The sequence below is a fragment of the Sander lucioperca genome, chromosome 13 (assembly GCF_008315115.2).
Source record: "Sander lucioperca isolate FBNREF2018 chromosome 13, SLUC_FBN_1.2, whole genome shotgun sequence".
NCBI lineage: Eukaryota > Metazoa > Chordata > Actinopteri > Perciformes > Percidae > Sander > Sander lucioperca.
In genome coordinates this window covers 12334580-12361670 of record NC_050185.1, presented here as the reverse complement: position 1 = coordinate 12361670, position 27091 = coordinate 12334580, and the positions used below count along the sequence as shown (strand labels likewise).

Here is a 27091-nt window from a genome sequence, read left to right as displayed (position 1 = left end):
ACTATGTGGGGTTTTTGTGCACACTATCAAACGCTTTAATGCTTTCTCCATAACATTGGACAAACAAAAGGGTTGTTCTGCTCCCAGCATTGCTTAATGGTCTTTTCTAAATGTGAAACTCTGGTCAGTGAATGCAATTTGACCTTCATTGTAGTTTCCATTCAAAACACTTTCCTTGGAAGTAGTGTAATCTCTCACCAGCGATGAAAATGATTTTATTGAGATAGAAAGTTCATTCAGTCAAGACTCAAGACTTGACTTCTCGGTGAAGGTCCAGGGGCAAGACCTTTAAGCTGACATGGACAAGAAGGCCTGCTCTAACTTTTTGTGAAAGAAGTCAGTGGCGGGTTTCCCAGGAAAGTGATGTCTCTTCTATTACGCCTGTGCATTCCTTGCATTCCTTTTCTTGCTGTTGTTTCTTCTCAGCTTTAACGCTATAGTGCGTAGTTTCGGTCTCGCACATGAGGAATTCTAAATAATGAGAACAAAACTGTCGGCGCATCCACATGATACAAGCCTTCAATGACCGCGCACCCGCCTCACCCCTCTTCCACGCAGTTGCTAGTAACCAAGGAGGACACGGAGGATTAAAAAAAACATGATGAACTCTTCAAAAAAGGTCATTATCTTCACTCGAGTTTCTGTGCGCGAAAGTTGCTGGGCGACACCAGTTTCTGAACATAGCCATACTGAGAAATACACAGAGAGTTTTGTGGAGCCGATAGTCTTAATTAGCTTTGTAGCAACTCATTTGGCAATGGCTTGAATGTAACAGACGTCCGTTAATATCAAAAAGTTACACACTAAAGCTTTAACTCAGCTCATAACTACAGTATAGGAAATTCCTACGAATCTGTAAATAATGTTAGCTTGCTTCAGGGATATCAGGTCATCTCAACCTGTGAAAGGGCCTGAAGACATGAAGTCCAACATTTATTAACTCAGTGATCTCATACGTTGCAGCTTTCTCTGCCTAATTAACAAAGTGCACAAAAGCGTTCTTTGGTCTCTCCCAGCACATTACCTCACGTCTCTATCCTAGTTCTTCTAGACAATCTTGGTCACCTTAGGCTTAAGGACACAATGCTCTTTTCACATAGTTTAGGTGTGCCTGACAGTTTCCAACTTGCTGCTTGCTGCCTTTTTTTCTATACAGACATCTTGCTAACAGGTACTCAGCTTCTCTCACCTCTGTTTTTCTTTGTCAGTCCAGTTTAGGATGTCAGCTTGCTATCGCTTTTGTTTTTATGGTGTGACCCTTCTGAACTGAAGTTTCACTTTTTTCATGGAGATCATGGCATGGCAGATCAAGCATTAACTAGTTTTTGTATACTTGTAATTTTACAAGTTTAAACTTGAACCAACCAAGCTGTGGCTGCAGCAGACAGACTGTTTGTCACACTATTCCACTGATCCATAGGTGGCAGTAATGTGCCAAGATGTGCAGCCATGTGCCAACAGAGACAGGGAAGAAGGCGAGCTAGTAAACATGGATGTAAACAGCAGGGCTTAATTTGAGCCGGAACACGCCAGAACATGTTCCGGCACCTCCGACGTTGTATCCGGAACCTTTTTTATTGGATCCGGCACCTCCTGTGTCACCATGAACAATTCGCCTAAATGAAAAAAATAAATTACTGTTTGTGTAGTGTTCAATGTTGTTATCTGTCTTGTTAGTCTTTATTCCCCATTGAAGTTCCACAAAAATCTTGTGTTTGCATTTTCAATGCGTTTTGAGGTGAATTTTCAGGGTAAGACGGAGTGGGGAGAGGGACGGAGGGAGGGTAGGCACAAGCGCTTGTGCTGGTTGAGATTGCTGTTATAGCCTCATTTCACTCAGGGAAAAAATGTCAAAAAGACAACAAAGTTTGCTTAACTTTTTCAAATACAGTGGCCAGTCGGATCCCAAACATGCAAAAACATTTCTGCCGATCAAGAATGTGGAGACCATGTGGGTTTTTTGGTTAATTTAATAGTCCAATGGATAATTGCTGCTTGTGAAAACGATTGTTGCAGTGTATTACATTTCGCACCGATGCAGTTCATGTTCTGAAATAAAAATAAACATTGCTCTAATGTACACACAGCGTTGTTTAGGTTTTTTTAGTCAGAGAAGCTACGTAGGCAGTGTCTTTTTTTTTTTGTTCCGTTACCTCCAACCCCCGTTTTAAGTCGCCGGATCCACCCCCCCTCTGCGCTCCGGGACCTCCCACTTTACAAATTAAGCACTGGTAAACAGCGATGGATTTTAAAACTTAAAAAATGCAAATGATTTATGAGGAGGGAAATGCACTACACACGATGAGTTTTGGTGAGTGCAACTGAATGTTTGTTCACAAGAAAATCCACTCTGCACCTTTAATAATTGCAAAGTTCTCCATAGGAGAACTCCCAATAGCAAGGAAATGGGAGCAAGAGCTGAGCCCTGAGGGGAACGCAATTAATTGGAAGTTTCCATTGTTCCATGATCCACTTCAACATATGTCATAGGACATACTTGACTCCTCAGAAGAGATACGTTTCTAAAGTCATTCCCACTCCCTATTGCACGTTCTGTCAACCTGAACAAACTGGAACTTTCCTGCACATGGTCTGGGAGTGTGAACCGGTGCATGAGTTCTGGAATAAAACAACATTAATAATATCTGATGTGATAGGATGTCGAATTCCTACTGACCCGGTTGTTTTGTTACTTAATGATGACTCTAAACTATACCTGCTTGGGAGACAGAAGAAAGTTTGGCTAGCCGGCTCAACCGCAACCAAGAAAATGATAGCTCAACGCTGGCTCCCCCCCCACTTGCTTTGTATAAAACAGTGGTTGGCGTATTTTCTAGACATAGTTATGCTTGAGCTCTCTACAGCAAGGATTAACAAAGCCAAATCATCGACTATAGATCTATGGAAAAACGCAGCAGCACAAGTATCAGTCCTAATGACCTCAGCGTCACAAGAATTAGAGGAGGTGACTAGGCAAGGTGTGATTTCTGTTTTTGTTTTTGCTTATTTGTTTGTTTTTGTTTTCCTCAAGACCGCAGAGGGTGGGGGGTGGGAGAGGGTTTTTGTTCTTGTTCAATTGTGTTTATCTGTTCTGTATGTTCTAAATATAAAAATAATAAAAAATTGATCTAAAAAAAAAAAATGCAAAGTTTGGCGCCTCAAGCAACATACAGTTGAAGGGAATTGAAGTGGTGACTCATCTGTTATGAAGAACTCCGGATAGGATTAGGCACATACTGTACTTATTGAATATAAGGTAGGTAAACTTGACACATTGGAATGTTAAATGTGCACGTTCACACACAAGCAAATTCTAAAGTAGGTTCCTATTTGAGACTTTACAGAATCATCCTGTCATTCTTGTCAACGGACTGTCTGTAAATGGTAAGCTCTTTTCATGATCCTTCTCTTTCTCCTTCTAAGCCTAATGATGCTTAGTTCTGTTTATGCAAAGCAGTCCAACTATAGGGCTGATACAAAGTACAGTGTGACACAACTTCTTAGAAACCAAGACGTAACTTGAAGGTATAAACACTAGAAAAAAAGCAGGATCTGGCAGGCTTTGGACGGTGAAGGACTCAATGTTTTGTGCAGAATACAAAGGCATAAACAATCTGTAAAGCTTCTGACCTGCCGTAAGAGTCCTATCTGTTCGATTTCCTCTCTCAAGTGCTCCATCTTCCTCCTCATAGTGAAGCTGGGGTCTGTCGAGCTGTACTCTTGGCGGCTTCCTCTGGTGAAGGCTGAAATAATAGATGAATTGTTCTGAGTTCCAGATAACACACAGTGAGATGCAAAGAGGAAGCTAAAATCCGAGACACAGCTACTAATGACTTTCCTAGCAGATCAACCGCCACCTGAGATCTACTACAAGTCAGTGTGAACACAGTTACACAGATTCTACTCCTGCTTTCCAGGAAAGTCTTTTCTCTTATTGGGCCTAAAACCAAAGCCCTACATCTGATGATGTCCAAGCAGGAAATCTGAATATTATCTGTGTCATCAGGAAAAAGGTGAATGAAACCAAACTACATTGTGTAGAAAACAAATATCTTTGCATCTTCACTTCCATGGTTTGTAGAAATTGTCGAGGTGTGATTCACACTTCTGGCATCACTTTTTATCTTTAGTTATCATACTACAACATAGTACGATCGAATACATATCCCTCAAAAAAAAAATGAAAAAGTTCTTCTCTAAAGAAGATTTGTTACAATTGCATCCCACACAAATCCTTGCACCCCACTGGTCCCTTTGTTTCTGGAAACGCAGCTTCTACAATATATGATATGAATGTTTTCCAAATATGTTCTTTTACATATGTGACACTATTGAAAGAGGGTAATGATAAGAGATGAATTTTCCTCTTATTTTAAAACTAATTCACTATTTCACTCCTACCTACTCAGGCAGTCATCTAATCGTCATCTTCCCAAACATGTTACAAGCACAGGTCAATTTTCAGTCAGATAAAGGGGTTCTAACTCTTTTTCTTTTTTGGTTAAAATAACATCTTCCTTACAGTTCTGAAGAGAAGCAAGAAAGAAAATGTTTTCTCAAGTACAGTACATAAGTACAAAATTGAGTGGGACGTTATACTCCACTACATTTAAGGGGGAAATACTGTACTTTTTAATCAAATACATTTATTTGACAGTTATAGTTACTAGTTACTTTACCAATTCAGATTTTACATACAAAGCATATGAAGAGTCCATAAAATATGATGCATTATTAAACCTACATTGTGTAATTTTTTGAGTTGATTCTTAGCAAAAACCCCTTTGTTCTTTCACAAATATGTACTCATTCATGTGTAATTACTTCCACCAACTAATCAAAGTATTCTCCTAAGCGTAGAATCTGACAGTCAGAATCATTCAGAATACATAGGAGCGACTCGCTCCAATGACGGCCGCCATGTAGCGCCTCCATCTTTAAAATACATTAGCCAAAGAGGGACATACTGTTGTGGTTGTGGGTATTTCTGTTGCCTGTTTGTATATTTCTGTTGCTGTTTCCTGTCCTATCATTCTGAGGATTGTTTATGTTTCTGGTTGGAGTGTGTATTATTCTGCTGACGGTGTATGTTTCTGTTTATCCTGTTTTTATTGTGTAGTATTCTGAGTAGTTTATTTTTCGGTTTCCTGTTTATTTTGGTAGTCTGGTTTTCTGTCTTGTCTTGTCTAGTTTTACTTCCTGTGTTTTCCCGCCTGTCTTATTGTCCTGCCCCGCCCTGATGTGTTTCACCTGCTGTATCACCTGTCCCTTGTTTGCCTGTTACCTCTTGTATTTAGCCTCTGTGTTCCCTTTGTCTTGTGTCAGATCATTTTGTGTTGGTTCCTGTCGTGTCTCCCCGTGTCAGTTCTAGTCAGTTTCTGTGCTTCCTGTATTTTCCTGTTTTTGTACTTCCTTTGTTCTTTGGATTACCGGTTCTTTTTTACTACACTCTGGAAATAGTTTTTTCTCGGTTCCAGCATTTCAAAGATGAGGATTTGCTGATACAGTGGACTGAATAAATTAGAGGTTTGGCAGTTGGTCAGACAGAACTAGCTATTTAAGGGGGCCACTTTGGATCTTGGTGATTGTGATGATGGCCTTCACTATTCACTTAAGTCTATTCACACAAGTTTTACAAACCGAACAGCAGACATGGGGGGGGACTCAAGTTGCAAATTTTAGGACTTGAGACTTCCTTGATAAACATTCATAAAAGACTCGACTTGACTTTGACTTGATATTCATGACTTGAGACTTGACTTAGACTTGAGTCAAATGACTTGAAATAACTTGACTTTCTGTTTAATAAATATATATTTTTTCCCCTCTGAAATTGAGGAGGAGTTAACTTTATGATTTTAGTGCTGTTGCATGCGCGGGAACCCGTTGATATGATGACGGGGCACGCGGCGGCAGACCTGCAGTAAACAAGACTGGCTAGGGCTAGTAACTTAACGTCATGGATCCCTCTGCACCGAAAATAATAAAGTTTGGCTATAAGGATTACACATCTGACCAGGCAAAGAAGAAACGAACGGCAGTTTGCAAGGTCTGCAGTACAAAAAGTTCCGACGTCAACCACCACCACGTCGAATTTCATCAGACACTTCAAATCGGGAGAGATTCGGGTTCCAGTCCCCTTATTCAGCTGAACCACTATTTGGACGTTTGTCATGGACAGAACTCCCTTCAGTTTTGGGCCATGAATAAGCACACCCTCCCCTCTTTGTTCAAGGTGGCGGTAAGAGCGAATAAAACTAGGCACACACATACATACATATTACACACACAACACAAACTGCACTCTTACTTTTTACTTTCAAAACTTTAAGTACATTTTCCTGATTATACTTACTTTTACTTATGTAACATTTTCAAAAATGGTGTTTGGAGAAAGCTATAAATCAATAATGAAAAAAACAAACATTTCCATGATTTATTAGTGTAGCCAAATTAAAAAGAGAGACATCAATCCTGTTGCACTTTGTCTTTGACTGCTAATGCACTGATATAGAACAGATCAACAGTTCCTCAGAAACCGTCCCCACTTCCAGAGAAAGGACACTGGGACTCCACCTTAAAATATCTTGGCTTCAAATATGAGCCTTGGGTTCAAATGGAGCACTTCCTCATCATTTATACAAGCTGCACTTTTATATTTTATATTAGTGGAAGCTAACTGCACATACTATATACTCATTTAGCTAATCCCATTGATTTGAAGGTATCTTAAGTAAAAGAGACTGTTTACTACTGATAAATGATAAATGCTTGGGTAAGTGATGTTTTTTTTTTCTCCTAAATGTAATTTTCAAATACGATTTGCTATATATCATTTTTTTATTTTGACTTAAGCCTTTGGATTTATCAAGTCAAATGGTTTACACCCTTTTTAGTATCTATTTCTTGCTTGTTTGTATGTTTTTTTATTTATTTATGAAGGGACAATGTACATTAAACGAAGCACATGAACACAAATAAAAGCAGTAAGCACAAACCCTTAAGCACATACACGCTTCAAAGCGCATAAACTCAGATCCATAAGCACATAAACACAGATAAAAGCACATAGGCAAAAACAAATAGTAAAACAAACTAACTATCATCTCAGATTATGGCAGCATGTTAGATTGACCACTAACTACTGTTTTATAGATTTGGAGAAAAACTTGAGAGATGTGATGTTGCTTAGGTCTGTGGGTATAGTGTTCTATGTGCTGCTCAGTTGGAAAAGCTGACCGTCCAAAGGTACTTTTTCTATGTGGTATTTTACAATCCCCTGGTTTTATGGTCTACACGAACACATAGTTTTCTGTCTGTAAGGTATGATTTTATCCTTTTTAGTACATTACATGAAAAATTTAACTTTGATAATTTGGTAATTAGAACATGATGATTGATTGTATCAAAGGCTTTCTTTTGATCAATGAAGACAGCCCCTACCATCCCTCCCTTGTCCAATTTAACCTTAATATTTTCCAGAACAAAACAACTAACAGTTTCTGTGGAATGATGTTTTCAAGAACCCAATTTGCATAGGATGCAATTCTTATTTATAGGACACAATTATTAATTGCATAGGATGCAATTCTTCAGAAATGTATTAAAAAGAAGTCATACACATGAGCATGGACTGTTGTCATGCTTGATGTGAATTACCTCACGTACATGCAGAGGTGCAATCACACAATTTCACCACTAGTATTGTAGCCGAGTCACCAAGTGTCGAGTCCGAGTCAAGTATCCAGTCCCCAGTGTTCGAGTCCAAGTCCAAGTCTGAGTCACCAAAGAAGAGTCAGAGTTGAGTCACCATTACCTGAGTTTGAGTCTGCGTCACAAGTCAAGAGTCCAGAGAATAGCGACTGGAGTCTGACTCGAGTCCAGGACTCGAGTACTCCATAAAAGTCATCCGAAACTTTCGATTCCAACTTCCGAGTCCTATTTCATGAATACTCAAGTCAGATTTCATAAATCCTCGAGTCCAAGTCCTCAGTACAAGAGTCCAAGTAGAGTCCGAGTCCAGGAGTCAAGGACCCTATCACACATTAAAAAGACAATAACCCTGTGGCGGGCTATTTTTGAGTTCCAAGATCATTACTGTCATACAACAAGCACTTGTGTGTTACCCATAGACTCTATACAATTGGAGTTACCTGATCTCGGCTTTAGTCCAAACACTGTCAGAGTGGTGCTGAAATCTACATTGCGCAAGCCCTCCTGTAGGCATAACATTCATGAAAATCAAAATAAGGCATTCATTGTCTTAGCACTCAAAAATGTTTTGAAATAATAAGAAATTTTGATTTTTATCCACACACAATGGTTCTTACACCCACCTCACAGTCGTCATTCCCACTGGAGTTTTTTCTAGCACTCTGACACTTGTTCTGTCATGTAAGGAAAAACACATTATTTTTATAATATGACATATCTTTAATCAACGTAATGTTATCATCACACTTTCTTGATAAAACCTGGAACTTTCTTAAGGACATTTATGAGACATCCCTTGAAGCAGTAACAGCACACGTTTTCACAATACTTTTTAAAGGCTCAGTTCACCCAAATCACACATAAAAACATGTTTACTCTGTGAACAGCAATCAAATATTTTGGCATGGCTTGATACCAAAAAAGGTTAAGTGAGAAATACACAACTAATTACCTAAGGGGAAAAAGGTAGGGAGGGAGACATGTGCGAGATCATACCTTCAGATAATCTTTTCTCAGGTACTTGTTCCTTCTGCGTTCTTCATTCTGATTGAGAACGGGTGGGACTTGGGGCCACATTGGCTCTGAATCTGACTGGTCTGTCTTCAGGCTGCCATCAAAGGAGCAGGAGGAAGAAGGCTGTAAAAGCAGACAGATACAATTCAAATCATTCTCTGCATCCTCCAGAGGAATGGGAGACCATAAACAAAGTAACTTATGGACACAGGAAATTTTTACTCGTGGTATGTTTGCTTTGAAGTCAAAGAGTTTGTACCTGTCCACTCAGCACTGATGCTCCACTGCTTCCTTCATCCAGAGAAGCACTAGAATAAAGACATGAGTAGCATCAGATGTCTATATCTGTTGTTTTTTTTAAGCATTTTTATTACAGTGCAGATAGACTGGAAAGGGGGGGGGGGGTGCGGGGGAGAGAGAGGGGATGAGGGGTTCCTGCATGAGGCTCAGTGTCATGTCTAATTAGCATGAACACTTTACCAGTTAAACACTACAGAACTGCGCTCTGATTAACCTGAACATGTAAACCATTTATACCATTTAGGTCATTTATCAAGCAGAAATGAAGACACTTGCATGGTTTCCGCTAGCCTAGAAATCTAGACGCACCCTAGCGGCAGCAAATTTAATTTGGCTTGCGAGCTGGAAAAACCAAACTCTAGTCAGGCCAATCACATCACATGGGAACAGCGGTCTTCTGGAAGACTTGGGACTTAAGCTTTTCTTTGAGAAAAGAACAAAGAACGGCACTGAAATCATTCTTAAAAAAGGAAGATGTGTTTGGAGTTTTGCCGACCGGATACAGCAAAAGTTTAATCTATCAACTATCTTTGCTACCTTCTTCGTTGCTCTGCCTGGTTGTAGTACTATCCTATTGCATGCAGAGGGAATTTGAAAGACAACCGTTTATCCCGCCCCTCGGACTGAGCCCTGTCAATGGTGAGTTCCCAGACCCAACATCTTGATGTGGGTCTGGCTTGTCAGGCTAGGTTTCCGCACCTAGAATGTAAGAATGTGTTGTTATCTCTGTTTTAACATCTTTGTTTTGAACTACTGGATGGATAAAAACTTTTTACCACATGCCCTCTACAATAAGGGTGGGTATCACCAGAGGCCCCAGCGATACCATATTATCACGATACTTATGTCGCGATACGCTATTATTGCGACCACTGCAATACGTTTATTATTTTAAACATATTCTGCGAAATATTTTGCAGTTTATTACCTTACCCAACTTATTACAAATGATGGCACCAAAGGAAAACTTTGTCAACATCTGTTTTCTCTAAAAAGATAAAAAACAACAACAATATCAACTGCACTATCTAGTGGACTGAAAAACCATTAGATTTTATTATTCAAGTATCAAAAACTTAAATTCTCATGTGCAATATATATAGACCTAATAAAAGATATTTGGCGTCCGTGTATCGATACAGTGTTGCAAAAATCGCAATTTCTTCCCTGACTCCTACCCTACAAGGGCTCCACTGTAAATGTGTGCTTCTAGTCAGCATGAGTGAATATGTGGTACAGTACGTACCTGCGAGCGGTCTGAGGCGGGGGCCTTGGCTTGCTGCCTGAGCTTCCGGAGTGACTTAGGAATCTGCAGACGGAAACAGATGCAGAGCAAGAACAAGAACTGTGACAACGGCGATGACTCATGTGGATTACGTCAATCGTAATGATATGTTTACAAACAGTAGGGCTGAGTCAAATTAAATGGAAATTTCACCAGTTGAGCAACAAAGGGCAATTACAGTAATTTGCACAATGAATGGGATAGTGTCTATTCATAGGCTAGTCCTCAATTTAGCAACAGCCAGGGGGGATTTTAGCAAAGTCCTGCAAGATCAGTAATTTAATTTTTTTTTTTTTTCATTTATTCCCTATTTGCGTAATACCATTTCATTTGTAATACATCCTCAACTTTGTAGTAATGGCCCTGTGGCTCAGCATTAAAGTAAGTTTTCTCAGAATTGATGGTCCAAAATGATGTTAAAATGCACAGTTAGCACAGTAGAAAAACATTTAAAAAAAAAATTAAAACTAAAGCTGTGACCCTAAAATCACCCCTGGCAACAGCACTGATTTACAATGTTCAAAGTAAGCATAAACCAGCTCACAGGAAATATAAGATTCTTGTAAGAGGAAAACATTCAAGCATTGAAACAGCTTGGATTTCCTCATACTGTGTCATGTGATTGTACTGACCAGTGGTTAACCAGTGTAGCAAAACAAATAATCTGTAAATGATGATAAAGAAAGTCCATCTACCTGTGAGCCCGGCCAGTCACTCTCCGTCGGTGAATAAGACTCTCCGCTCTGCAAATTAAGGACCGTCGTCTAGAAGCCGCACATCAAATGTGCAGCAGCAGAGTTGAGGGAGAAAGAAAAAGTGGGCAGAGAGTACATGAAGTCATGCTGTTAAGAAAACATGGTGATGACGGAGTCATATTTGGGAATGTAAAGCAGCAGCAGCACACATGAGTATACATGTTACATGATGATAAGTCAGGAGAAAGCAACAGAATACAGAGGTGGCTTTTAGCAGTGCGGCAAATGGAGATCTAAACTAATGGCAGTGCAGAGTGCTTCAGTATGTACAGAACCACAGACACCTATTCTGCTGCTCCTGCTGCAAAAGCTGAACAGCAATCTTTCTCAGATCCAGCACTTCCTTCAGCTCATCATCTTCTTCCTCAACTAGCTGCTCCTTATCAGAACTGTGAAAGGTTCAAGAACAAAGTGGCTATCATCAGAAACTGTACACAGCTTAGCATTTTGACTCACACACGTAAACATCTGGCAACAACATATTAACAGTAAGGTCTGAAAAAAGAAGAGGGCACCGAAACAACAAATTCAAAAAGCCTATATACAGCTGTCAAAACACTGAAGCCTCATTGACATAACTATGTGTATGTAAACAAAATTATGTAATCTAAACTCATCTTTTTGACCACATAATTATTATTAATTATTATACAACAAATCAAGTCTGCACATGACTGTCTAACATTTTGCAGTGTAAACCTCCCAAAATATTTGCAGATGTTTTAAACTGACACACAACCTGCACAAATAGTATTTATAACAGCTGCTAGCAGATTTTTTGTGCGTTTACATACACGGTCCAGACCTGACCCTCAAACAGACCAGTTAGTGCCACAGTAAATTAGTATTCAAGCTGAGGCACGCCTTGTATATTTGCAGCTGGTGATGAAAGGAGATATCTGCTTGCACTTGGGGTTCACCATCTAGTTGACTGACCGAGCGGTCAGCTACTATAACCACTAGCCAGTGCTGTGGGCAGTAATCAACTCATCATGGGCCATATGTTTTCAGACCACATCTCCTGATTTGCAATAGTTGAATTGTAAAAATAAAAGTTGCTAATATATCTCTATATATATAGTTTAACACTGTAAAACTGCAGCTGCAAAACACCTCTGTGCAGATTCTTTGTTTTTAATGTAAAAATATTCAGGTCCATGACAACCGGTCGACTAGTGACTCATTATCAGGAAACACCTTTCCTCCACAGAACTCATTTTGCAGTCTTTGCATAAAAATCAGTTGCATGCATTGTGTAATGAATAAGACAAGAGAAAAAATGTTTGCTCAAGCATCAGAGGTACAAGATGTATTGACTAATAAACTCACCCAGACTCCTCTTTCCAGCCATCTTTATCTTTGCTTTGATGAGACATGTTAAGAACTTTCTCCAGTTCCTGAAACACACACACACACACACACACACACACACACACACACACACACACACACACACACACACACACACACGTCAGGAACCAATAACCAGAAATTGATTTTATCTCCTGATTACTCCTGATTTGTATCACTGATTTCCTATCAATAACTTTTCATTATGTTCGTAATCATCCTTTTGATAGATTGATAGATAGACAGACAGACAGACAGACAGATAGATAGATTCATACCTTTATACAAGACACATGACTGCTCTGCTGCCCGTCACACTCTGACAGAGCAGGATCTTCGTCTGGGTTGGGGTCTATAAAGTCATAGAGATCCTGATCTGATAGAGGGAGGAAGCATCCGCGTTCATCACATAACCTGTCACATTTTAGGCACTTCATTCAACCACCCCGTGTCTCTGTTATTGCTGTCAAAGGGAATATGTGATACTTATTTTCGGTAACCTTTGCAAGAATCCATTTTGGAGAGGAGAGAAAGGGCATCAGCACGGGCTGTCTCTGAAACCTGAGAGTGCAGGCTGACAGTGTCGTCATCTGAAGGCTGCAGAAGAAGCAAAGAATTTTTTAATTGAATGTCTTAGTATTTTAATACTTCTAAATCCTAGTAGTATTTTAGTTTTCCTATTTCATGAATTTGATTGTGCGTGCATCTTCGACAAATGAAACAATGAAATCCTTGATAAGCTCTGCTTTCACAAGAATAATTCTAGATGTTTGCTTCTCATGCCATACTACGGCTCAGCGGCAGGGAGGTTAGTTGTGTCTAGGACAGAGGTTGACTCCCACACATGTGTTTCAAAGTTGTTGATTTTCCACAACAACCTCATCTATTTTGTCTAGAATCAATTCTCCATTTGTCCACCACCAGTCACCCAGAGAACTTCCCACCTCAGCCAGGCACCCTTGATCACCCACCTGCCTGAACACCTGCCTCCCATTAGCCAGTCTACCCACTGCCCAGTTAGCTTTCAATTCTTGCCAGATACTCTGCCTACTTTCCATACTTATCTGGCCATTGTTTTGTCTAGTCTGCCCACTTATTTCCTATCATCCTCAGCCAGTTTTGTATAAAGGCCTGCCTGCTTTGGCCTTATTGGATTTGTTTGTTGTGCTTTTCTATTGCAATTGTGAGGCTGAATTCTGACCTAATATTATGACTCGTATCCGTATCCTCTGCTGCTGCTGCTCTGCTGTTAGATTTAAATGCTAAAAAAAACCCTGCCTAATATGTGCTGGCTAGCAGCAGTGTATCAGAAAGAATTTTGAGATTTATGTATCTCCAAATGTTGCATTCTGGTAAGTAGTAAAACACAATAACATGTTCATAATGCAATGCCATCAGTTGATCTTGAGTGTTTGATCTCTGACCTCAGTTGTAGACAGCCTCTTGTCACCATTGTCACTACCAATTCCAGAGTCAGGCCCGTGGTTCTTACTGGGATAAAAATCTTCCATGCTGAAAATATGCAACACAAACTGCTCATTAGGACTGTATTTTTCTAACAGGTAACCATGAAACCAAATTTTGCAAGCGCAGAACAATTATAAGTATAGCATAATGCATATCGTCAGGGGAGCATGTGTAGATGCAAATAATATGTTTAAATGATACAGATGTAAGTGCATTGTGTGTCATGTCATGATGAAAGAATAGCAATAACTATGTCAGTACCTATCTGTAAGCGGCTGTGGAAGGCAACGTTTGCCGAGAGAGGGGAGGTCCAGGGTGTCCGGTTTCTTGTCCATCCTACACGCCTGGATGTTCAGGTACTTGAATATGTGCACTTTGCCCTTGAGACAAATCTGAAACATACAAATGCACAGAAGGTGTCATCTAGAGTTGTTGTAGTCTATATTGACGACGTTTCATTTACAGGGTAGTTCCGGTGCCACCGGAGGTTCTGCCAGATTTCCCTAATTTTTGGCTGGAAGTCCCTCACTTTCCGCTTTCTTTGTGTGAGCAATCTAAACTCCGGTCGATTTATGAGGACTATGGTTAACTGCTCCTCAGATCTCTGCAGGGTAAATCCAGACAGCTAGCTAGACTATCTGTCCAATCTGAGTTTTCTGTTGCACGAGTAAACAATGTTCTGCCAAAACAAGTTCCTTCCCAAGCCTATTTTGTAGAGGCGTCGTTGCTGGGTCTAGTGCTTAGCGCCGCCCAAGACGATTGTGATTGGTATAAAGAAATGGCAATAAACCAGAGCATGTGTTTCTCCGATCCAGGAATGTTGTGTGGACTAGCCAGATCCTCCTCCGCGGCGCTGTGGAGATAGGTCTGGCAATGCGAGACGAGAGTTGTTGTACCCACTAGAAAGATAAATATGTTCATTCATCCACTAGATTGACAATTGTACCAGGTTCATGAAAATGTGAGGGACATGACAACCTGTCAACTCAACCACATACAGGAAACCCTGAAAATATATATACCCATATATATACTTGATGTCCATATAGTATGCACAAACAGATTTGTGACATTAATGCACTCACCTGTGCTGGTGGAGACTGCATAGGATTGTTATCTAGGATTATGTGCTGCAGCTGCCTGAGTTTCCTGTAAGCTGCAGGAATCTCTGTGATCTTATTGCAGGAAAAGTCAAGTCGGATGAGAGGCAGGTCAGCCAACTCTGCAAGTACAGACCAATAAACAGCTTTTGTTGAATGTGATGCTTCCAACATGCATTTACAACATAGTATGCTTTGTTAGGCTGGTGGGTTAGATCTAATCTAAAAGTCACGGCAACGCCCTAAAAGCTTCCACATTGGTCTTATTTCTGGGCTGATCTACTGAATACATTAGCATGACATCCATTAATTTAGTATTTGCTGTTCTATAAATATTATATATTATATCTATTTGAAGAACTCAATCAAAATTGATGCACTTGACTTTTTTTTCTCCCTAGTATGATTCAAGCTCCAAAAACACTAGATAACACAGTTCCCAAAATGCAACTTGATAGTATCTTTACGTTAACACCCTGCGTGCCTGGTAAACACCCACATCTTCCAAACTCCTTGTAGTGCAGGTTTTCAAGTCTCCACTCTACAACAAATTATGAAAAAATCAGAGGCTGCACAGTTTGTGCAAGATTTACACCTCTACTGTTTTTGTTTCGTTTCTGCTTTCATTTTACCATTGGTGCAGCCAAAATCCTCTTGATGAATAACATGCAGCAAGCACTTCTGTCATCCAAAATAAGCCAAGGATCCCTAGAGTTAAGCCATGTGTAAAAATAAATCTTAAACTTAAGACTTATTTAAACTTTTTACACATGGCTTAACTGGAGGACTGGTATGCTTGCCAAAAGTGTCAAGCTAAATTATTACTGGGACATCTCTAAAGAACCCAGTGAGTAAAAAAGCATAACATCAGGTGTGATGGACTGACCCTCAGGCAGCATGTGAAGACAATTCTTCCTGATGTTAAGTTCTCGCAAGGCATGAAGGCTCCCCACCTGAGCTGGTAGCACCCGGATCTCATTACAGCTCACGTCCTGCGAGGGGAGACAAAGTGTAGGAAATGGGAGTGCTCCAGCAGTACGACATACACAAGTTCATATGCACTGACATATACACACTGCTCACCAGTTCCATCAACTCTTTGGCCTTGCCGATCTCCTCGGGGATGGATACCAACTTGTTGTTGCTCACAAGCAGAACTTTGAGGGGGAGGCTAAACAAGTATTTTGGCAAAACTGACAGGAGATTTCGGCTGTGGAGAAAGATCAAACATTGACCTACATTTAAAACAGTATACAGAAGCATGTAACAGTGAGTATCTGATCACTGGGGATTGAGTTTCAGCAAAAGAAGAAAGCCTTTCTTTCATGAAAGCATTTTTGCCCTGTACTACGTGAGAGATATGAATCTGAACACAAATGCATTCACTTTTGTTAAATGTGTATAATGAGACACAGGTAACTGAATATAGTGTAATATAGTGTTAGCAATGACGCACCTGACGTCAAGATAAGTCAGCATCTGCAGATTGATAATGGCTTCTGGGATGCACTTGATGCAGTTGTGGTAGAGATTGAGCGACTCGAGAGGGGCGAACAGACACACTTCTGGAGGGATTTCTGTGAGTCGATTCTTGGACAAATCTGCAAAGTGGAGGAATAGGAGTTGATGAAATATGTACACTTTGAACACACAGGTGACATACATATTATAATCTTTTTCAGATCTGGGTATCGTCCATTACGTTTGCTTCAAGCATGAGGCCATAGGCTTAAAAAACTAATCAATATGTCTTAGTGACAGAGCGGTGGGCAGCGCGCCTTTTCATCAAACACTGGTCTAAAATTACACCAAAGTATTGGGCCTCAAAGGTTTGACTGCTACTGTCAGTATAAGATCTCAGTGTTTCCAATATCAATCTCATTGGGAGTGGCACATTTATGGCTTTAGATTTGTATGAATGGTTGGAAACTGTTAGAACTCACTTCACATCTTTTCTTTTTGTTGAAAGTTCTGTTGCAAGCAACCGGAGATAACCACCAAATGGTTATTAAAACAATGGAGATTCGGGCTGCTTTTTGTACAGAAGGGTGGTATGTTTTCTATGTCACTAGATCATTTGGAATAAAAACAACCTATACATATATATATATATATATATATATATATATATATATATATATATATATATATATATATATATATATATATATATATATATATATATATATAGGTTGTATATATATATACAGTAATTAGCTTGTTTAAAGGATGTATATTTTCTGAGCATGATCATGATCTAAGTCATTTTCTAAAGGTATATATTACACCTTAGTTACATAGCTGCATTTATATAACTGAAATATGGCTGTACTTAGACACAGTGGTGCTCTAAGCTAAATTCTAATGCTAACATGGCAACTTACTCACAAATGTACAATAATGTTTAGCAGGTGTACTGTTCCTCAACACAGTAGTAGAGCTGTACAAGTACAGCTGAGGTTCATGGGAATGTATTTGGTTTTGCAGGTAATTCAAATTAATACATCAACAAATGTAATGTTAACATTAACATTTATTACGTTAGTTCCACAAAAAAAGGTAAAATTAGTATGTGCTGGTGCTGAATCAATAAAGGACAAGCCGTCATTACAGTAAAAGTGGCTGACACAGTAAGCACAGTCTGACTATAACTTATGTGCTCTGCTTTACTACTGAAGCAAATTTACTGCAAAATCACAGCCCTGTAATCAGCCAAGAGTGCGTGCTACTATTCTGTAACAAGAAAATGAATGTAATCCCTGTTGAGGTCAATGAATGTGAGCACTTCCTCCCATCTGCATGTGCCTCTTATGATAAAATATTTAGATACTGGCTCTCTTGCCCAAGAACATTGAAGTAGAAAAGAACACTCACTCAGCACTTTCCCATACACATGTACTAAATTGTAGTATAGGCTACATCATCAACCAGACTCGTGCTCCCTCTGGAGGTCTACATTTTATGCATGCCTTTGGATCAAGCACAAAGCCTGATTTGCACATCATCCCTCAAGGTTGCTGAATCACTCACACAATCCAAGACATTTCCATGCACACAGACACACATGCATGCATTCAGAGCCGTTCTCTCCGTTTGTGTCACCTTTAATTAAAACCTGTTTAACTATTTAAACAGGAAAGGTGAGGACACATGGGGGATTGTAAGAAAAACAATACATGTGAAGACTTCCTAATTGATAAGACTTCACCTTCAGACACATATTGATTCAGCAGCTAAACATTAGTGTGTGTGTGTGTGTGTGTGTGTGTGTGTGTGCGTGCGTGCGTGCGTGCGTGCGTGCGTGCGTGTGTGCGTGTGTGAACGATCCTGTCTTTTGCATTATCTCTGGGTGACACAATAATTAGAGATGTGATGGAGCTGCACAGCCACAGATAAAAACTGTTTTCACTTAAGTGCCACATCCCTACAGCTAAAAGCAAACACTACTGCGCCTGCATCCCCTTAATGCGTGCAATTACATATAGCTACCAGCCTTTATTAAACAATTAAACTATATGGTCTTTACTGAAGGCAAACACTCACTGACCTACTGTTAAGAGGTTTGTGTTTACTGTGGATTGATTAGCAATGTTATATCAGTAGCCTTTATTCAAATACTGTAGTATTTCAATACATTTATGCAGACATCACAACCTTCCCTACTCCCTGAGGTTACAAGATGTCATGAGGCGCGCAAACCTGTTTGTGAGTTGTGTCTTTGCCTTTAGATAGACTCTAATTTCTGACAAGCCTTAAATGACCCGACAGGCCTCACTCTGTAGCTGCGGTCTGAGCTCTGACAGCAGCCAGTAAGCAGAAGTGAGAAGCAGACCATGAGACATTCAGCAGCACAAAGGGAAAAGAAGCCGAGAGGTTAAGGGAAACACAAATTACCACATAGGGAAAGACCAAAGCTGAGGTTGCAGGGTATACTCATCTTCCATTAAGAGTAAATTCTGCCTCCCCCTGAGGCTCAAACCTTGATGCTGTAACCCAGCTGTACATAGACGGCTTCCCCACATACCTCCCTCCAGCCAAACAACTGGGGACTCTTCTTTAGCTGTGGAATCATGTGGGTCGATGGGCGATGGGGGTGGGTGGAGGCAGTCTTCGTGAGCCTGTCCATCTCCTTCCCCTTTCCCTCCTTCAACTCAGACCCAGCACCATCTGCAGCCCACAGTGGGCCTTTTATCCACCCGCTGGTCTCCCTGAGCTCCCGCAGGACAAGGCCCGTCAGGCAGACGAGCCCTCCACCATGGCTCCATTGTGCTGCACCCTCACACCAAATCACTAATCTATTCATTTATGTTGGTAGTGCAGATGATGTCTGGCTATGTCTTCCCATGACACAGCAAACTCTATGCTACCAGATATCCTGCTGAGTGCTGGCGGAAAGAACAGTCTCTCTCTCTTTACTGCTGCAGAGGGATTCTGAACAGGAAATGTTTGTTTTAAGATTGCAATTAGAAAGCTCAATATATGATCATCATAATATATCCACACAAAAAAAAATCACTTATGGTCTACAAGAATTGCCAGCATCAAGTGCACAAACTACAAAGAAACATACCAAAATACTAAAATCCTAAAGATCTTTACTTTAGTAGCCTAATGAAAACACGGAAGGAACATGACAAAAACCTGATTAATTGGGGTTCATTATTGGTGCCTGCAGCAGACGTGATCACAGTGTCTGGGCAGTCTCTGGATCAGCTGTAATTGCTTAGCTACTTTGTGGGGGGTTGGCTGTGGGTGCTTTCATGGGGCATTTCATTGTCACTGTATTCACACTCTGGCACTAACTTGGTCCATGCATTAGTGTCACACAATCTGCATTTCCCCTACCACATATGTTCTTCTAGACGCTTCATCAGTCCATGTTCAGCAGCCCCATACTGACAACAGACATAGAGTATATGGGCATATGCAGACGGATTCATTCATACACAATAAACATACACAGAAACATTATTATAAGTACTTTAGATATAAAATATTAACGTTCACATAATGCTTGATTTTGTTTTCCCACTAGTATGCACGCACACAAACACACACACACACACACACACACACACACACACACACACACACACACACACACACACACACCCTCATTTATGGATCCTACTCTTCCTCTCCTCTTCCTCCAGTCACTCGTGAAAACTACAAACGATGGTGAAAATAAAGTGGTCCTCCACAGTTTATAGTATAGTATGTTTGTTTCTTCTGGCTGAATGGAATCAAATCAAAAGTTTGACCCATATTCCGCATTGTAAATGAAGAAGCAGCAGTTGTGGCTGTACACTTAACTTGACACTATGGGTGAGGGTGAGGTTTTAGGTGAGACGTTTGTGGGCTGTGTTGTTGAGTGGGCATGTATTTTGTCACTTGGTGTTAGGGTTAGGGTTTTTATGTGTGGATCCCAGGAAGAATAGTTGCTAATCGGGATCCAAGTCAACAAACAAACAAACAACAAATTAAGCTACCTGCTGATTCACAAGTAGGAGATGTCACTGCTAACTTCTGCTCTAACCAAAAGGTGCTTATGACATACAAAAGTTTCTCACTGTATTTGCAGGCTATAGATTATAACTTAATGAATGAAACATTGCTTGATTAATTAAAAAAGTAGTTAACTGATAGATAAATCAAAAATGAAAATAATCACAAGTTGCAGCCCTAAAATTAAGTCCCAGCTAGCGCAAGATAATCAACATATATATTTAAAAATATACTTGCTATTTTTATACATTATATTCTGGCCTAATTTACTTAAAGGGTTCTTTAATTCTAGGGCTTGTGAGGAACAGGTCACCGTTTGTTTTTTCATCCAGCTCTTAAAATACCACGGGTTTCTGACCAGAGTTTCTCCAGATCTCTTCTTAATTTCCTAAAGGTCCCATATTATGCTCATTTTCAAGTTCATACTTGTATTTTGGGTCTCAATTAGAAAATGTTTACATTCTTTAATGTTCAAAAACCAATCTTTTTCTAATATACTGCTTGTCTGAATATACTTGTATTTACCCTCCATATGAAACGCTCCGTTTTGGCACCTGTCTCTTTAAACTACCCTCTGAAAGAGCCCAGTCTGCTCTGATTCGTCAACATTTCCGGGTCGTCTGTGTCATTACAGAGGAACATTTCTTTAATTTCTTTCTTTTTGTGTGTAACATAATAAGCATCATGAAGATAAATCAGTTTTTTTACAATCATCAAGTCATTGTTTATTTATTAGTTTAGTTTTACTATCCAAATATTTAACAGTGTTGTCATTAATCTGATAACGCATTGCAATCCTGCTGACATAGTCTAGAAGGTGCCCTGAGGGAAGAAGCACCAGTTGGGAATGTGGATTATTTTCAGGCTACACTCATATTACTAGGATCGCTCAAAACTAGTGAGAAATAAAGAAAACCAGCACTTATTTGGAGGCAGTTCTTATAAGTAGCCTCCCAGGCGTGCCTGCTATTCTTCACATATCAGTCATAACAAGAGGAAAGACAGGACAGGCTTTTATAAGACACCCAGAATATTTGATTCCAGAAAGATGGAGCACCAAGTATGAGTAGCACAGTGTAGTGCTGTGTTGTGTTTTTAATTGCCAAGCCTCTGGAAGCCTTTTGAGTGAGTCAGCCTGCAACGTGCTTGTACTTTAACGAGCAGTGGCACTTAACAGTATTTACCGTGGTCGATTATCAAATCCATGAATGCCAGCTTGATACTTGGGTCCTTGTGGAGAATGTCCTTCACAAGCTAACTAAACTTCTCCGGAATGTAACAACGAAGAACCATTCTTACAGTATGAGACTTACCGTGTGCTTCAAGTCACACACAATGACATAAACTGTGGGATATTTGTTTTGCCACCTTTTTCAGCCAGCTCTTCAGAGTAGACTGCAGAAGTTTGGACATGATACACAATTAATCTTCTAGCTTCTGGTTTGTTCTTGGGTGTTAAATCTCCATCGCATGCAATCGCAGTTGGTGACAGAAATCCCCCTTCTTTATCTTTTCTTTGACCTCGCATTCTTTTCATTTGGAGCGTTATTTGGCTGTTAAATATCACACCAAACCCATCATAGAGGATACAAGAAGGCGATAAATCTGTAGTGTGATGCGGCAATAACGGCAGATTGCGGCAGAGTCATAAAACAAGGGAATCTAAACTAAAGCAACAATCTCCTGCACGACCCATATTCTCAAGCATGCGTCATGTTCACTCAAAACCAAACAAAATGGTGAGTTTAAAATTATATTTGTTTATTAGGATTCCCCTGAGCTACCACACATGCTACACTTTGTTTGTCTGAGAATACTGCACACACACTGCATGGTGCTGCAGCTAACGTGTGTGTTTATACCCTCGGAGGCAGGGTAATGGCAGGCAGGAGCATGCTGGGATATGAACCTGAACATCTGCCCAGGTTGATGCACAGCTCCCCCCTCTCCAATGTCAGGGCAGCAGCTCAGAGCTTGTGCACTTTCCCATGGGAAAACAAACTGACTGGAGACAAACTGCCAGGAACACACTGCAAATAGACATCCTTGTGTGAGCAGGCCTCTCTCTTTCTCTGTCTACACACACTGGGGCCTTCTGCTGCTCATTAGTCAGATGGAGACCCTGTTCTGTATAAAAAAAAATGTTTACTTCTAAAACCAGCAATAGGATGGATTTAAATTATAATAACACCCAATTAATGGTGGGATACCATGCTGTTGCTTCAGTGGTTTTTGATACAGATCTAAATATTGCAAGGACATTCAGCTTTATATTGTACAAAGTTGGTGGTGCAAAGTTCACGAACACATACTATTTTCAGAAGAATCATTAATTTCTAGTGCTTGGTACCGAATTCAGTACTTTTTAGACACCGACCGAATTGCCTCTAAAGTATTGAGTATCGATTTCAATACCTAACGAGTAAATCTCATCAGCGTCAGAGAGCCAATAAGCATGCAGCATGCTTCTACCAAGATCTAATAATGGTTGTTATTAGCTGACTAACATTACACGTTGTAGAGGCAGGCGGGAAAAACTCTACGTTACACACAGAGACGGGGCTTACGTAGTAGGAGCTGAAGAATAAATAAAAAGATTTCTATTCTAATGTGTAATGTATTTTTGTTTTATAAAATTGGTATCGAAAAAAGTAACATTTAAGAATCGGTATCGGAGTCCCGATATTTCTTTCGGTACCGGTACCCAGCCCTAGTCATTTTTTCTTCTTACAGGTTAATTTGTTTTTCATTCAGTTTGAAAGGCTTCTGATGTGATTTATCCAGTGAAATGTAAAGTCTGTACTTGCAGCATTGTAAAGCTGTTTCTTTTCACAGCAGAGATTGGAGTTGGTGTAAAGGATGGTGCTGTCAGTGAGGTGTTGATCTCTCTTTGCACATTTCAAAGTGAGACTTCGATCTGGCACACTTTCCATTTCAAGGCATCGAAATGAAGATGTGAAAAAAAAGTGAAAAGACTGCAGCATTCACAGTGACAAGATTAGTCACAGTGTAAGCAGGAGATAAAAGGTGTGACAGAAATGTACACTCTCATATCACTTTTGATTAATATCAGTGTATAACATACACTCATGATAACAGCAGTTATTTAAAAAAGCATATATGCAACAATCTTGACAGTATTGCTTTAGAAAGAGACAAGCTGAAGCATTATTACAGTATATTGTAACAAGTGTGTACATTCAGCCCAGTAGTCCAGAAATAGAGCATACTAACTTTCTGTTGTGTCTGTCTCCAGCCTGGAAGACAGCCTGTGCATAGGCCTAATATTTATGGCCTCGGGAGGCTCTTCAAGGGTATAGGTTTTTAACAGTGTTCAGGCACAGGTGATACCTCTAGATCACTGACACAGAAAAGCAACAATCTGCATTCTTGTCCAACATGTCTGCTTACTGTTAAACAAACCGGTTAACCTATCCATGATTTCTCAATTACTGTCTATAATGAATAATGTATTATGATGTACCACAAATAATTTTACTTTTGATTACATCCATGTTTTACATTTTTCAGTTTAAATACAGTTTCTGTATGAAGAGGTACCAAAATCTTTGAGCAGAAAATTTAAATCCCTTGGGGTAAGGGCTCTCCAACAAACCAGCGGCTTGATAGAGTAACACCATATGGTACGTGGACATCTCAGAAGATAGGAAACTATCATTCTGATATCCAGCGTAATCTAGATGTCCATGACAATGACTCAGAATGATTAATAATAATTCAATTCCACTATTATTCATTCAGTATTAAAAAAAGCATTGAATACAAATATTCTCCTACACAGGGTTCCTTGTGACAAAATCTTATCAGTTGTATAGTCCAGTGTGGTCCTTCATGTGTAAAAGTTAGACAAGCCCTTTTTTAAACCACCAGACTAATACAGTAGCTTATGTATGGCTTGACCCTGACAACACAGCCTTCAGAATACGTGAGCCTAATACTGACCTACTGACTGACCTGACTATATGACCATTCTACCTTTTGCAGACACTGAATGAAATACTAGACTTGAGAACAGATAAATACCTATCCACCTATAAACAAAAGTAGACCAGTGTCTTCTGACAGATTGTGGGCTATATATGGGCATATGTACCCCAGCAGGCAGAGGGGGTGAGGCTGCAAGAACACTGAATCTTTTGTCTGTTGTGCCGAAAATGAAAAACAAAAAACAAAACGAAAAAAAGCATGTAGCCTACGTGTATTACATGCTCGCTGCAAATGCTATTCAGTGAGCAAGATTGTAGGCCTACAACTGCCGTCTCGGTTCATTCATATTCTGCTCTAGTAGTCCGGTGCCAAATCAACTGCAGCTCGGTGTACAAACCACTGCACAGCGCCTGACTTGGGTGCGCCTGCCGTCTCATTCATGTCTCAGAGGGGGCTACTGAAAGCCGTTGGCGTCGACCAAAACATCCACACAACAGCAGCCGAGCCCCTTGTGCAGTAAACTGGTGTGATATATGAGCCCGAGTGGACAGTTAACCAGCATGTATACTGTATGTGCATTTACAGAAGCCAGGTCAGTGTACGGTATATCCCTTTAAATATTGTCACCTACACACGTTAATGCGCCTCTATCCAGAAGATCAGACACAAATCCATGCACAATGCGGACAACCTGCATTCTCACACGCATAAAAGAGTGAGCACATTTTTATATGAAGCACATTGGGACTGACTCGTGGTTTCCTATAGTATAGTCCATGCACGCACAGCAACCCACCTGCTTGTGTTGTATCGGTCAGATCGTAGCTCATCCCCGGGTACTCCCTCAGCTTCCTACCGCTCAGGTTCAGTAGCCCCGAGCACACGGCATCCTCCAGAGCCCGGTCCAGGCTGCGGGCCGTGTGGTGCTGCTGCTGGTGCTGGTACTGGCTGATTCCCGGGCTCCAGTGAGGTCCGCTAGAGTAGTGATGGCTTTGTAGAGCCGTGACAGCTCCCACACCTCCCTGACTAGACGCCATTTTCGTAAAAAAGAAATTACTCTTACAATAATAACAGCGCACAGCGGCAGTTTCTCCGCCCATGCGCATACGGGGTACATTCCCTGGACGGACGCTAGGGGATGGGCTACTGAGGTGATGGTGGTGCTGCTGCTGCTGCTGCTGATGATGATGATGGTGGTGGTGGTTATGATGATGGTGAGGAGGGTATGGTGGCCATTTTAGGCTTTTACCCTTCTTCCACCTGGGGCCCCAGTGCAGCACACAGGGGGCAGGGGTCCCTTATGCAATCCAACATTCAATAGTGGATGGTTATTGACAAATTATAATGAATCACTATAATAACAACAATATCAGATACAGATATTAATATGTATCTATTGTATCTATTATAATGCAGTGTCATGTGGGTCCATATCCTTCTGAATAGGCTACTTATACTACATAACATAGCATAATGCATCAGATAGATAATGAGATTATAGTAGAGAGTACAGCACCCATTACTGACCTACTTTTGGTCACTGGCAGACTGAAGGGTGGAAGCTATTACAAAATAATTATTCTTAACCTACATAGATCTTTGCTGTGATAACTTCCACAGCAGCTTTATTTAAGCAGGATATGTCTGGGTCCATGGGGCATTTCATTTTCTCCCCGTCACACCAAAAGAGCACTAAAGTAGACCAACTGTTCATTCATATTCTGCTCCGGATAAATGCTCTGATCAGCCCAACCAGCCCTTATCTCATAAAGACATGCATTCTAGGTAACTAGGACTACAGTTAATTAGCCGACAGACTAACACTGGCACATTTACAGAAATGTTGATTAATGTGCATTGTCCTAATAAATAAATCTTAAATCTGCCTAACACACCTTGTCCACCCAAGTGCTGTTTGGCCCAAAGGCACCTGTGTACATATTGCCAGTGCCCAAATGCCCTGTAAGTGTCTCTCTGACCCAACAGCCCCTCTGATCAGCCCTATAGTCTCGCATTTCCAGACCTAGCCCTAGGATAAGTAAAAGACAATATCAAATTTAGCGATATCTTTTACTTTAGCATTGAACACTTATGATGAGTTTTGTAGCAAAGCACGGCTGCAACAAACAGCTGATTTCTCCAAGTCCCATTGTTTCCAACACCTTTAACTTGATTAGTTGAATTTAATTGTTTTCACTGAATTCTCTATATAAGATTATTTCCCCACCACAAAACATATGTTAAAGACATAGATAGAGACCTCTTTAAAGAAGGGATTCTAATGACCTTTGAAGAAATCTCCCTAATATATGACATCCCAAGGAAACATTTTATTTTTAATATCTCCAAGTAAGGCATTTTATTTCTTTTATGCAAAACCAATCAGTCGGGATTCCTGCACTCTCATCCTTAGAAGATGTTATTACAAACAATTGCAATGAGACGGGTTTGATCTCATCAATATATAACTGGCTTGCATCTGGCTCTTAAGAAACATCAATAACCAGACTTAAGACAGGGCTGAATTAAAAGAGGACATTTCGGAAAACGATTGGAAGGAGACCTGTGACGCATCTTAGAAACGAACAGCAAACACTAAAGCTACTCTAATATAACTGGCTGATGCAGACATATGCAGCTTCTGTCAAATTAAA

At 40.2% G+C, this 27091-nt stretch overlaps 1 protein-coding gene across 1 annotated transcript in view; it reads right to left on the bottom strand.

Annotated features, from left to right (window-relative positions):
* Positions 1-25593, bottom strand: part of lrch2 (leucine-rich repeats and calponin homology (CH) domain containing 2) — a 30945-nt gene extending 5352 nt beyond the window's left edge. Inside the window, exons 1-18 of the mRNA XM_031320231.2 lie at positions 25234-25593; positions 16441-16585; positions 16068-16194; positions 15871-15976; positions 14970-15106; positions 14146-14276; positions 13842-13929; positions 12918-13014; positions 12696-12793; positions 12397-12464; positions 11352-11456; positions 11008-11076; positions 10274-10336; positions 8987-9035; positions 8710-8850; positions 8337-8387; positions 8154-8217; positions 3631-3743 (exon numbers count right to left, since the gene is read on the bottom strand). Coding sequence (XP_031176091.1) covers positions 3631-3743; positions 8154-8217; positions 8337-8387; positions 8710-8850; positions 8987-9035; positions 10274-10336; positions 11008-11076; positions 11352-11456; positions 12397-12464; positions 12696-12793; positions 12918-13014; positions 13842-13929; positions 14146-14276; positions 14970-15106; positions 15871-15976; positions 16068-16194; positions 16441-16585; positions 25234-25543 — 1962 coding nt within the window. The 5' untranslated portion in view covers positions 25544-25593. The remainder of the gene's footprint in view (positions 1-3630; positions 3744-8153; positions 8218-8336; positions 8388-8709; positions 8851-8986; positions 9036-10273; positions 10337-11007; positions 11077-11351; positions 11457-12396; positions 12465-12695; positions 12794-12917; positions 13015-13841; positions 13930-14145; positions 14277-14969; positions 15107-15870; positions 15977-16067; positions 16195-16440; positions 16586-25233) is intronic.
* Between the last annotated feature and the right edge of the window lie 1498 nt (positions 25594-27091).